Raw genomic sequence first — 14,208 nt, 5'->3', positions numbered from 1 at the left:
ACTGATGAATTCTACTGAACATTTACAGAAGAAAGTACACCAATTCTCAACAGCCTTTTCCAGAAAACAGAAACAGAAGACTTCCTAACTCATTCTATGAAGCTAGCATTGCTCTAATGTCAAAACCAGACAAGGATATTATTAGAAAAGGAAACTACAGACTGATATCTCTTGTGAACATAGATATAAAAATCCTCAACAAAATATTAGCAAATAGAATACAACAGATATAAAAAGAATTATATACTATGCCCAAGTTGGATTTATCCCAGGCTGTTTACACATTCAAAAATTAACTAATGTATTTCATCATATCAGAAAGCTACAGAAAAAAATCACATGATCATATCAATATATGCAGAGAAGGAATTAGACAAAATTCAACACCCATTCATGACAAAAAAAAAAAAAAAAAAAACCTCTCAGTAAACTAGGGCTCAGAGGTAAACTTCCCCAGCTTGATAAAGAATATCCTCAAAACCCTACAGCTAACATCATACTTAGCAGTGATAAACTTAAAGTTTTCCCTCTAAGATCAGGAACAAGGAAAGGATATCTTTCTCAGCATTGCTTTAACATCTTATTGAACAAAGTCCTAAATAATACAATAAGACAAGAAAAAGAAACAAAAGTTATATAGATTTGGAAAGAGGAAATAAAACTGTCTTTGTTCACAAATGACATGATTATCCATGTAGAAAATTTGAAGGAATTGACAAAAATATACTTGGAACTAATAAGTGATTATAGGAAGTTTACAAGATACAAAGTTAACATACAAAAGTCAACAGCTTTCCCACATATTAGCAATGAGCAAGTGAAATTAAAAATGAAAAATATATTATCATTTACATTGTGTGTGTGTTAGTTGCTCAGTTGTGTCCAACTCTTTGTGACCCCATGGACTGTAGCCTGCCAGGCTCCTCTGTCCATGGAATTCACCAAGCAAGGATACTGGAGTGAGTTGCCATTCCCTTCTCCAGGGAATCTTCCTGACTCAGGGATGGAACCCAGGTCTCCTTCATTGCAGGCAGGTTCTTTATTATGTGAGCCACCAGGGAAACCGTCCCATTTACATTAACACTCCCCCAAACAAAATGTTTAAGTATAATTCTAACAAAATATGTACAAGATATGTATGAGTAAAATGAGAAAACTGTCATGAGAGATACCAGAGAGGAACAAAATAAATGGAGAAATATTCTATGTTCCTGGATAGGAAGCCTCAATATTACAAGACTGCTAGTTCTTCCCAACTTGATCTATGTGTTTAATACAATCTCAATCAAAATCCCAGCAAACAATTTTATGGATATCAACAAACTGATTCTGAAATTTATATGGAGAGGCAAAAGATACAGATTAGTTGACACAATATTGGTGAAAAAAACCAAGTCGAAGAGCTGACACTACCTAACTTTGACTTACTAGAAAGTTACACTAATTAAAACAGTATGCTATTGGTACAAGAATAGATTAGACCCATATAACTGAATAAATAGCCCAGAAATAAACCTACATAAATACAAAAAAAAAGTGATATTTGGCAAAAGAGCAAAGGTATTGGAAAGATGCTCAAAATCATCTATTATTATAAAGGAAATGCAAATTAAGACAACAATAAGATACCACTACCTACTTATCTAAATGGTCAAAATCCAAAACACTGATAATACTAAATGGCAAGAATGTAAAATAACAGGAGCTCTCATTCAGTGGGAATGCAAAATGGCACAGTTTGGAAGGCAATTTGGCTGTTTCTTGCAAAATGAAATATGCTCTTATCATATAATCCAGCAATCAAGCTCCTTGGCATTTACTCAAATGAACTGAAACTTACAGCCATAATGGAACCTGCACATGGATGTTTATAGAAGCTTATTCATAATTGCCAAAATTTGAAATTAAGTTCTCTTTCAGTAGGTTAATGAATAAACAGACTGTAGTATATCCAGACAATGGAATAATATTCAGTACTGAAAAAATGAGCTATCAAGCCATGAAAAGAAATGGAAGAAACTTAAATTCATACGGGCTTCCCAGGTGGTACAGTGGTAAAGAATTCACTTGCCAATGCAGGAGATGTAGGAGACTTGGGTTTGATCTCTGGATTGGGAAGATCTCCCTGGAAGAGGAAATGGCTACCCACTCCAGTATTCTTGCCTGGGGAATCCCATGGAGCCTGGAAGGCTACAGTCAATGGGGTCTCGAAGAGTTGGACATGACTGAGCACACACGCCTAAATTCATATTGCTAAGTGAAAGAAGCCAAGCTATATATTTATGAAAGAAGCCAAGCTATATATTTATGATTCCAACTATATGGCATTCTGGAAAAGGCAAAACTATGGAGTCAATAAAAAGATAATTAGTTGCTAGGCATTAGGGGAGAGAGATGTATGAACAGATGTAGAACAGAGGATTTTTAGGGCAGTGAAACTACCTTGTGTGATACAGCAATGGTGGATACACATTATTACACATTTGTTCAGACAACACCAAGAGTAACCCTTAATGTGAAATATTGACTTTTAGGGATAATGATGTGTCAGGGTAGGTTCATCAATTGTAGCAAATGTACTACTCTTATTGAGGATATCTGTAGCATGGGGTGTTGTGAGTGTGTGGGGACAGGGGTATATGGGAAATCTTTATACGTTTTGCTCAGTTGTGCTGTGAATCTAAAACTAGTGTAAATTTATTTTTTATGAATTAAAAAATAGAGTGTCAGGAGATTGATCTGGAGATGATAATGGTAGGATTAACTGGAGGAGAAACACTGGATACAACAGGAGGATAATTAGATGCTTAGCCCAAGTGAGAGTAGTGAGGACCTAAACTGGGGCCATGAAATTATGGGTTGCATTTCTTGAAAAGGATGGAGGGTGTGACAGCAATCCTTTCTAGGACCTTCCAAACAAGACAGTGGAGATGGAAGCATTGGTAAAAGAGCATAGGGGTACAGGTGGTTAAGGAGAGAAGGGTGATATATTAATGACTTGGTGGTATTTAGAGAAAACAACTCCTTGGTTAATTTTGTACCCCCTCAAACTAAACTCACATCAACTCTTTGATATACCACAGACCGTCCCACGCAAGACCCTATGGCCACCGGCCACCAGCCCCACTGTGGCAGGCAGTGGTGGCTGGATAGAGGATATCAGCCATTAGAGAAACCCTCTCATCCTGCCATTCCATCTCTTTCTACTTCAGATAAAGTAAGGATGCTAGCTGTGGGTCTCCCATCACTGGAAACCCAGAAGGACCCTCTCAGTTCTTGACAACTCTCCTCCTTAGGGTGTAATTTCCTGGCCCTATGGCCAGAGTGACTGTGAATCCCTGAGATCCCGTTTCCCAGCCCTGGAAAAGTTGATTCCTTCTGGGAATCCTGCCAGCATCATGTTGCCTCAATTTGAAGACAAATTATAAATTAATAAAGAGAAAAAGCCCCAGACTCTCACATCTGCCAAAACACACCATTCCCCGAAAGGTTCCTGAAAGGGCTTCAGTGATGCAGAGTACAGAAAGAGCCAACCTTCCGAAAGCCTTTTCCAGATTTGAGAGGCAGGATGGCTTGTCCTCCAAATGCACTCCAGCTGCCTTTTCCCAGGGCAGAGCCAGCGTTGTTCTTGGAAGGTAACCACCTGCATGTTTCACACAGTCTGGAGTTTCCTAAACCCCCACCAAGCAGACAGACCCTATCATTGACAGAAAACCCCCAGGAAAGACTGAGAAAGACTGTGGCCAGTGTGGCACAGCAACACTGCTTAGGTTGTTACAAACGCCGAGGGTTTTCAAAGACTGTGTTTCTGAGCTTATCACGGTACAGAAGTTGTCCCTGTCAAGTGCTTTTTCTTTAAAAGAGAGGATCATTCAAACAGCCTTCCCTATAAAATCAACTCCTGAGGAAGTCTTAGTAACCTGATACCTATGAAAGAGGAAAGAGGCAGGGATCCAGGCACTGGAGAGGGGGCTTCACGCTGCCCTGCCCTCTGCATCCTTCATCAGCAAACTACACACTTTTCAGGCAACCCTCCCCTTTTTTCTAGAGGGATTGCTTCCCTTAACAAACGAATTTGATTTTCCTCGGCAATGCCTTTTGAAGCTGCTTTGGTCTCTTCTGGCAAACGCTTTTTATTTCTTCATCTCATTCATTCCTACTTGTGCAAGTTATTTGGTTTAAAAAGCCACTACTCTGCTTTGTAATCCATATAGACCAATCTGCACAGCTCAGGCATTTAGTGACTTTATGGTTTTCTCCCCCTAGAGGCACAGGAGGAAGAAATTAACAACAGCACAGGAAGGACTGGATGATTGTGGAAGAGACTCAGACCCAGTGATGGGGACACGAAGACCCTGGGGGTGGCAGAGGGAGGGTCTGCTTTTACTTACAAATACATCCATGAGCAGGTGTTCCAGTGTCACCTCAAAGTCCTCCAGTTTGGCAGCTAAAGTCATAACGGACGATCCGCTGGGTGATCTGGTCCCCCCTGACGGCCCAAACCTGTACACTCCTCCGCTCGGAAAATTTGGTGACAAATTTAATGACAAGGCAGAATCGCCACTAATGGGAAGTAGAAACTCTCAAAAGAGAACAGAGCATTGCAGACTGTCCGGGTAGAGCTTTGTAGCCAGAAATCTTAAAGGATTGGGGGAAAAAAAGGAAGCTGTATTAAGGGTTCTGTGGAACCAGTCTGGATATAAAATGATGTCACGCAGTGAAGAATCCTGGCTCTTGATAACTTCAGGGTCTGAGGTGCCGTAGGAAAGGCAGGGAAATCCCGACAGTGGGTGAGAGAGAGAGCGAGAAAGCAAGATGGGGTGAGTAGGGAGAGTGGGGAAGAAATGGACTAAACCGTCTGGCTCTGATATTTATAGGGCCACATGTTTTTGACTCCAGCCCATTTCTCAGTTCACTTGTGACCTTTCATAAACGGCCAAACACACTGGAGCGTATTGTAGAGCGGGGGCAGTGGGTCCCGCCGAAGTTGGCTGTGACCGATGCCGGGGCAATTCACACAGACACACCATCAATGGTTCTTTGTAAAACCCCCATCAGACCTTGTTCTGTACATGATGACAGAAAAGCACATAGTCTTGTGAAAAACAAGGAAACGACATTTTTCCTCAGAATATTATTAGATCCTTAGACTCACCCCCGTCCTGCGTCCTCCCCACCCCCTCCTCTGTAAGAGTAGATAAACATCAAGGAAAAAAATTGAATCTCTTTGCGTCAACTCCTCAAGCTTCTGCCAGTGAAAGACTATCCACTCAATCTTGCAAAGGCCATTTCTTCTTTTCTGCCTCCAAAGTTTGCTTCTTCTTGTTTTTACCTAAAATGTTTTAACTGTGGTAAAATAGCATAGCATGAAATTAACCAGCAAGCCTTCCTCAGCGATCAATGCAAAGAAATAGAGGGAAACAATAGAATAGGAAAGACTAGAGATCTCTTCAAGAAAATTAGATACCAAGGAAACATTTCACCCAAAGTTGGCTCAGTAAAGGACAGAAATGGTAGGGACCTAACAGAAGCAGAAGATATTAAGAACAGGTGGCAAGAATACACAGAAGAACTATACAAAAAATATCTTCACAACCCGGATAATCATGATGGTGTGCTCACTCACCTAGAGCCAGACATCCTGGAATGTGAAATCAAGTGGGCCTTAGGAAGCATCACTACGAACAAAGCTAGTGGAGGTGATGGAATTCCAGTGGAGCTATTTCAAATCCTAAAAGATGATGCCGTGAAAGTGCTGCACTCAATATGCCAGCAAATATGGAAAACTCAGCAGTGGCCACAGGACTGGAAAAGGTCAGTTTTCATTCCAATCCCAAAGAAAGGCAATGCCAAAGAATGCTCAAACTACTGCACAATTGCACTCATCTCATACGCTAGTAAAGTAATGCTCGAAATTCTCCAAGCCAGGCTTCAGCAATATGTGAACCATGAACTTCCAGATGTTCAAGCTGGTTTTAGAAAAGGCAGAGGAACCAGAGATCAAATTACCAACATCCGCTGGATCATGAAAAAAGGAAGAGAGTTCCAGAAAAACATCTATTTCTGTTTTATTGACTATGCCAAAGCCTTTGACTGTGTGGATCACAATAAACTGTGGAAATTCTGAAAGAGATGGGAATACCAGAGCACCTGATCTGCCTCTTGAGAAACTTGTATGCAGGTCAGGAAGCAACAGTTAGAACTGGACATGGAACAACAGACTGGTTGCAAATAGGAAAAGGAGTACGTCAAGGCTGTATATTGTCACCCTGCTTATTTAACTTATATGCAGAGTACATCATGAGAAACGCTGGGCTGGGAGAAGCACAAGCTAGAATCAAGATTGCCGGGAGAAATATCAATAACCTCAGATATGCAGATGACACCACCCTTATGGCAGAAAGTGAAGAGGAACTAAAAAGCCTCTTGATGAAAGTGAAAGAGGAGAGTGAAAAAGCTGGCTTAAAGCTCAGCATTCAGAAAACGAAGATCATGGCATCCAGTCCCATCACTTCATGGGCAAATAGATGGGGAAACAGTGTCTGACTTTATTTTTATGGGCTCCAAAATCACTGGAGATGGTGATTGCAGCCATGAAATTTAGACACAATACTTGGAAGGAAAGTTATGACCAACATAGACAGCATATTAAAAAGCAGAGATAATACTTTGTCAACAAAGTTCCGTCTAGTCAAGTCTATGGTTTTTCCAGTGGTCGTGTATGGATGTGAGAGTTGGACTATAAAGAAAGCAGAGAGCTGAAGAATTGACACTTTTGAACTGTGGTGTTGGAGACTTGAGAGTCCCTTGGCCTGCAAGGAGATCCAACCAGTCCATCCTAAAGGAGATCAGCCCTGGATGTTCATTGGAAGGACTGATGTTGAAGCTGAAACTCCAATATTTTGGCCACCTGATGTGAAGAGCTGACTCATTGGAAAAGACCCTGATGCTGGGAAAGATTGAAGGCAGGAGGAGAAGGGGACAACAGAGGTTGAGATAGTTAGATGGCATCACCAACTCAATGGACATGAATCTGGGTAAACTCCTGGAGTTGGTGATGGACAGGGAGTCCTAGCATGCTGCAGTCCATGGGGTCGCAAAGAGTCGGACACAACTGAGCGACTGAATTGAACTGACTATATTGAAGTGGCTAGTTCAGCAGTTTTAAGGACATTCACATGGTTGTGCAACCCACCTCCAGAACTTTTTCATCTTGTAGGACTCAATCTCTATACCTATTAAACTGTAACTCCCCACCACCCCAGCTCCTGGCAGCCCCCATTCTGCTTTCTGTCTCTATGGATTTGATGGCTTGGTACGTCATGTAAATGGAATCATACAATATTTGTCCTTTCGGTAACATCATGTTTTCAAGGTTCATCTAGGTTTTATCTTGTGTCAGAATTCCTTTCCCTTTCAGGGCTAAAATCTTGTATCTTAAGAAAGACCACTGCTTTGGACAATTTTTCAGGCCTGAGTAAATCTCTCAGGAATACTTGGTTGTCAAGCCTACAGTGGTACAGATGCCACCCATCCTGTTACTGTCCTATAACAAAAACAGCCTTGGTCTACTGAGTTCTGTTCTGTTCCTTAAATAATTGCTGAACAATCCATGCAAATTCCAGCTTCTGACTCCAAACAAGTATGACCACTTAACAGTTAATATTGATGCCAAAGGAGAAGGTGGCCTACATGCATTGGAGAAGGGAACAAAAATATGAAACTCTCTGGTTTATAATAAAACTCGTCCCCTTCTCATGAGCTCTTTAAAGTGGGAACAGCTGAAACTCTCCAATTTAGTACCTTCCCATGAATTTTCATTTTCCCAAAGGAGGTATAGACCCACTTTACTCGGCATATAACATCTAAGCAAAGCAAGCATAAAACAAAGCACCAAGAAAAGAACTGATACAAAGCATCATGTTATTTATAAAGCAGATTGCGAGTCTGTCAGAGTAGTTGAGCTTGACAGTCAGTCATAAATTGTACATAAATGTTCTCTGAATTATAGTTTTGATTCTGTTTTCAGGCCTCTAATAGGGGAATTAGAGTGGGTTTCATGACAAGCATCTCTTGTTAGACAAAGGCACCATGGAGGGGGCGACGGTATTGTGATGAATGGCTCTAATAGCCAAGACTGTACAGAAAATATATTTCCCTGATGGGTGAACTCATATTCACAGACCTCCCTATGAGCTAATGTGTTTCCCATGTCTGCAATGCAGGCAAGTACCAGAGCAAACGATGTCAGCCACCAAGACTCAGCACCAGCAGAAGTCCTGCCATGTAGCTGCATTTTTTAAACAGTTAGAGTTAAAACTCTACCTGCCCTGAAGGAACCCAAAATGCCAGGTACCTGCTCTCACCACATCTAAGAGTGACCTGTTGGCCTTATAACCTGGAGACTGCAGGAGAGGTGAGGTGTATGCACAAATGTAATACTGTTCTGGTCTCCTGAGACGCTCCAGAGAGCTTTCAAAATCAGGTTTTCTTGAGCCCCTTGCCTTTAGAATTCAATTTGGACAAAGTATTTCAAAAATCTGGGATTTCATAAAAGATATACTTGTGTATTTCTTTAATCCTCTTCCTGGGATAGACAGGGATCAGCCTATGGAGAACAGTTAATATTTCTCATTTAAGGCAGTCTATCTCCCAGTCTCAGCAATGACTTTACATGATTTTAAAGGCAACCCAAGACATGGCTTCTCTTAAAATATACACAGCAAACTTCAGGGACAAGAAACTGTGCATAATTTGGAGTGTGAGTAATTTATATTCTTGAGCTAGAGCTCTAAGAACGATGTATCAAAAACATCCTGCTTTTAGGAGTAAAGCTGCCTTGCTGCTGCTGCTGCTGCTGCTAAGTCGCTTTAGTCGTGTCTGACTCTGTGCGACCCCATAAATGGCAGCCCACCAGGCTCCCCCGGCCCTGGGATTCTCTAGGCAAGAACACTGGAGTGGGTTGCCATTTCCTTCTCCAAGGCGTGAAAGTGAAAAGTGAAAGTGAAGTTGCTCAGTCATGTCTGACCCTCAGTGACCCCATGGACTGCAGCCTTCCAGGCTCCTCTGTCCATGGGATTTTCCAGGCAAGAGTACTGGAGTGGGGTGCCATTGCCTTCTCCAAAGCTGCCTTAACAGTTTCCAAAGGGGAAAAATGGACTGGAAGAGAGTTAATATGAAGGGAGAATGAGGAGACTGGTAGTGAATTGTGGATGTCACGCATATGAGGTAGTAACTCTAATTGATACACATTTTTGGTAACTATGTTTGTTTGTTCAGTTGCTCAGCTGTGTCTGACTCTTTGTAAACCCATGGAAAGCAGCATGCCAGGCTTCCCTGTCCTTCACTATCTCCTAGAGTTTGCTCAAATGCATGTCCATTGAGTCAGTGATGCCATCCAACCATCTCGTGCTCTGTCATCCCCTGCCTTCAACTTTCCCAGCATCAGGATCTTTTCCAGTGAGTCAGCTCTTTGAATCAGGTGGCCAAAGTATTGGAGCTTCAGCTTCAGAATCAGTCCTTTTAATGAATATTCAGGAATTGACTGGTTGGATCTCCTTGTAGTACAAGGGACTCTCAAGAGTATTCTCCAACACTACAGTTCAAAAGCATTAATTCTTCGCTTTCAGTCTTCTTTATGGTCCAACTATCACATCCATACATGACTACTGGAAAGGCCATATCTATGGAGAAGTTTCATTGATGCTTATATTAAGTATGGATGCTTATTTGTTCACTTATTCACACAAGCTTTTAACAAGTATTTATTCAGCAACTGGGCCAGATATTGGGATGAGTCCTTGTACTGCTAAGAAGATCAAGACACAGCTCTTTCAAACACATGAAACGATGACATCACTAATTATTAGAGAAATGCAAACCAAAACGACAATGGTGTACCACTCACACTGGTCAGAATGGACACATCAAAAAGTCTATAAACAATAAATGCTAGGGAGGGTGTGGATAAAAGGGTGTGAGGGTGTGAACTCTCCTACGCTGTTGGTAGGAATGTAAGTTGGTGCAGCCGCTGTGGAAAACAGTATGGAGGTTCCTTAAAGAGAGAAAAATAGAGCTACCATATGACCCAGCAATCCCACCCCTGGGCATATACCTGGTGAAAACCGTAATTCAAAGCTACATGCACCCACGGGTTCATTGCAGCACTATTTACAATAGCTATGACAAGGAAGCCGCCTAAATGTCCATCAACAGAGGAATGGATAAAGAAGATGTGATACATATATACAATGGACTATTACTCAGCCATAAAAACAAGTGAAATTGTGTCCTTTGCAGAGACGTGGGTGGACCTAGAGACTGTCATACAGAATGAAGTAAGTCAGAAAGAGAAAAACCAATATCTTATATTAACGTATGTGTGAAATCTAGAAAAATAGTATGGATGAACTTATTTTCAATGCAGAAATAGAGACACTGACATAGAGAACAAACACAGGGATATCAAGGGGGGATGGGAGGTGTGGGGTGAGTTGGGGGGAGTTAGGATTGACTACTACTATGTATACACCACTATGTCTAAAATAACTGATGAGAACCTACTGTATAGCACAGGGACCTCTACTCAGAGCTCTGTGGTGACCTGAATGGGAAGGTAATCCAAAAGAGAGGGGATATATGTATACATATAACTGATTCAGTTGGTTGTTCAGTAGAAACCAACACAACGTTGCAAAGCAACTATACTTTAATAATAATTTTTTTAAAAAGACATGGCTTTTTCTTTGAGACTTACGGTCTACAGAAGACATGGCAAGATGTGCTGATACAGTTTTATAGTATCCTTTTTTGAGAATAAGAAAAAAGGATGTACTTCCTTATTGAGGAGCACTGACTCTGGGACTTGGGAGATGAGAGGGTTCACTGATAGAAAAGAAAGAACATGACTTCCACCCCATGGGAAATGAACAAGAATGAGTGAGGTGTAGAGCACATGTCCTGAGATGGGGTTTGCAGAGGTAAGTGGCAGGGGCGTGGCTGGGGGCAGTGATGGATCCTGGGGGTCTGAGCCCAGAGACCATTGGGTTTGAGAATGTAGCAGCCAATGTCTCAATATTGGCAGCTCAGGATCCTGACACCATCCCACAGACATCACTGTGATGGTATACATTTCATTAAGGAAACAAATACACTTCAGTCATTGACCAAAGCCTCATGGCCACCTGAGAAGGATCTGACACTCACCACTGTGTTGAAGCTCATCAATTGAGAACAATTAATCAGCAACACATCTAATATAGTCGGCAAATGCTAGAATCTGCTCTGCACATTTAAATCATAACATTGGTGGGTATTTTTTAAAATTTCGAGTTTCTTTCTCTTTGAATCTCACTGACCATTTCCTTCTACCAAAGTCCATGAAAAACCTCCTTCAGCAGCCTCAGTATTTTGGTGACAGGACTTAGATGAAAGAAAAGTCCTTGGAAGACGGATTGGCAGGATTCCTTGAACAGACATGAAACCAGTCTCCCTTCAGTCCTCTCCAGGGAAGCTATGGCAAACCAGTCTTTGAGACAGAACCACGTTATTCTGCAGCTTTGAAACAAATCATCCACTTCTAGAGCTTGAGCATTGTGCAGAGGCGAGGTTCTCTGGTGGTTCAAGTTATATCGGACAGTTTCTATTACGTACGATGGTGTGCAAGCAAGGGGCTTTCCAGTTGGCACTGTGGTAAAGCATCCGCCTGCCAATGCAGGAGACTCGTGTTCAGTCCCTGGGTCGGGAGGATCACCTGGAGAAGGGAATCTCTACCTGCTCCAGTGTTCTTCCCAGGGAAATCCTGTGGACAGAGGAATCTGGCAGGTTACAGTCGACTGGGTTGCAAAGAGTTGGACATGACTGAACGACTAACACTTTAACTTTTTCACATCGATGTACTTGTCTGTCAAGTTTCTGCCTTACCTTAAAACTAGAAAGAGAGGGATTTTAAGAATATGCATGCTTAAGTAAAACAGGCTCTTTTGATGGCCCTACAGACAGCTGCCTGTCTGGGTCTAGTAACAAAGGCTCGCCTGACTGCTCCAGCTGTCGCTCAGAGAACAGACATGTTAATTTAAAGGTTTGCCTGTATAGGGCCTGTGGCAGGCTGGCACTGCCGTGGCTCAGGGCAGAGGCCTCTATCAGCAGCCCATGCCCCCAGTGTCTGCCTCATTTCGTTTGTCAGATAGCTTACACAAGCAACCTTGTCTTCCCCACTCACCAAGCGTTTTCAATTTTGGCAGCCTCTCTGGCAAATACAAAGGCTCTGTTTCTCCGCATCTGTCCTCTTTACCCAACTCTGGCCCTGCCTCCCATACCCGTATCCTCTAGTCGTTCACAAGGATGAAGTTCAAGACTTTCCAAACCAAGAGGCAGTGAAACTCGTGTCAGGCACATGCATTGGTGCTCTGGGCTGATGATGGAGAGAACACATAAATATTTGTCTGATTTCTTTCAGTCCTGCCACCTGTCACTTGCTCTACCATTTGGAGTAAAAGAAGCTTGTAGAGATTCCAAGCTCACCCCCTGCAGCACACCTTGGGATGTGCCGAGGATAATCATTCCAACTCCACCACCCATACCTTTCAGGGCACCTTGCTTTCTGGAGTTCAAATGCAGGTTGTGGGAGCAAAGATCCTCATCCTTCCAAATCTTTTACAGACATTTTGATGACTCTTTCTCATCTCTTCAAGTGGCATAGGATTTAAAGATTTCCATGTTTTCCAGGGATATTTTAAAAATGAACCCAGTACATTTAAATAGAGTGCTTTGAGCTAGTCTAAAATAAGAAGTTGTGGGCATGCAAACTATGGGATGGTTACTGCTCACTATGAACTGAATGTTTGTGTCCTCATTATGTCCACAAGTGGAAGACCTGACTCCAGTGTGATGGGCTCTGGGAGGTGATTAGGTCATGAGGGAGGAGACCTCGTGAATAGGATTAGTGCCCTTACAAAAGAAATCCCAGAGAGCTCCCTTTTCTCTTCCTTCTGCCACATGAGGTTATAGCTAGAAGATGGTCATCTGTGAACAAGGAAGCAGGTTCTCACCAGCCCCTGAATCTGCTGGCACCTTGATCTTGGAATTTCCAGCTTCCAAAACTGTGAGAAATAAATTTCTCTTGCTTAAAAGACACCAGGTCTATAGTATTTTATTATAGCAGCCCACATGGCTATTTTGACTGTGGCAGGCTGGCCTCCTGTTAGTGTATCTCTCTTAAGAGTTCACAGTGAAGCACTTCACACAGTCAGAATGGCCATCATCAAAAAGTATACAAATGATAAATGCTGGAGAGGGTGAGGAGAAAAGGGAACGTTCCTACACTGTTGGTGGGAATTTAAATTAGTATGACCACTATGGGGAACAGTATGGAGGTTCCTTAGAAAGCTAAAAATATAATAGAACTACAATATGATCGTACACTTCCACTCCTGGGCATATATTTGGAGAAAAGCCCTAATTTAAAAAGAAACATATATCCTAATATTCATCTCAGCACTATTTACAATAGCCAAGACATGGAAGCAACCTAAATGTCTATTTACAGATGAATGGATAAAGAAGTGGTATAGTTACGCTAAATGAATATTACTCAGCCATAGAAAAGAATGAAATGATGCCATTTGCAGCACCATGGATGGATCTAGAGATATCACACTAAGTAAGTCAGATAGAGGAAGACAAATATCATATGATATCACTTATAGGTAGAATCTAAAAAGAATACAAATGAACTTATCTACAAAACAGAAATAGACCCACAGACATAGAAAACAAACTTATGGTTACCAAAGGGGAAGGCAGGGGGAAGGATAATTAGGAGTCTGGGGTTAATATATATATATATATATATAATTATATTAACCTGTGCTATACAGCAGGTTCTTGTTAAATAATATAGCACAGGGAACTATACTTAGTATTTTATAATAATCTATAAGGGAAAAGAATTTGAAAAAGAATAGGTATATCTCTATGTATATATAGAATCACATTGCTGTACACCTGAAACTAACACAACATTGTAAATCAACTATATATTAAGGAGAAAAAAAAAAAAAAAAAAGAGTTCCAAGATGGTCAGCATCCAGGAACTGGTTCTTGGCATTCTCCATCCTTCAGCCAGGAGAGCCCTGCATTTTCCACGCCTGATCCCCAGAACTTGGAGGAGCACTCTGAGTGCAGCTGGATGAAAAATGGCAGTTGTGA

General features: G+C 41.6%; 1 protein-coding gene across 5 annotated transcripts in view; it reads right to left on the bottom strand.

Moving 5' to 3' along the window:
- FRMD4A (FERM domain containing 4A) overlaps nt 1–14,208 on the bottom strand; it is a 682,056-nt gene that overhangs the window by 386,302 nt on the left and 281,546 nt on the right. The window contains exon 1 of one of the 5 annotated variants that reach the window (XM_027559892.1): nt 4,392–4,812. The exons of the other annotated variants lie outside the window; for them this stretch is intronic. Coding sequence (XP_027415693.1) covers nt 4,392–4,457 — 66 coding nt within the window. The 5' untranslated portion in view covers nt 4,458–4,812. Of the gene's footprint in view, nt 1–4,391; nt 4,813–14,208 lie in introns of those variants that run through there. 5 annotated transcript variants of the gene reach the window in all.

This window comes from Bos indicus x Bos taurus, chromosome 13, assembly GCF_003369695.1.
Source record: "Bos indicus x Bos taurus breed Angus x Brahman F1 hybrid chromosome 13, Bos_hybrid_MaternalHap_v2.0, whole genome shotgun sequence".
Taxonomy (NCBI): domain Eukaryota; kingdom Metazoa; phylum Chordata; class Mammalia; order Artiodactyla; family Bovidae; genus Bos; species Bos indicus x Bos taurus.
This window is presented reverse-complemented; position numbering and strand designations above follow the sequence as displayed.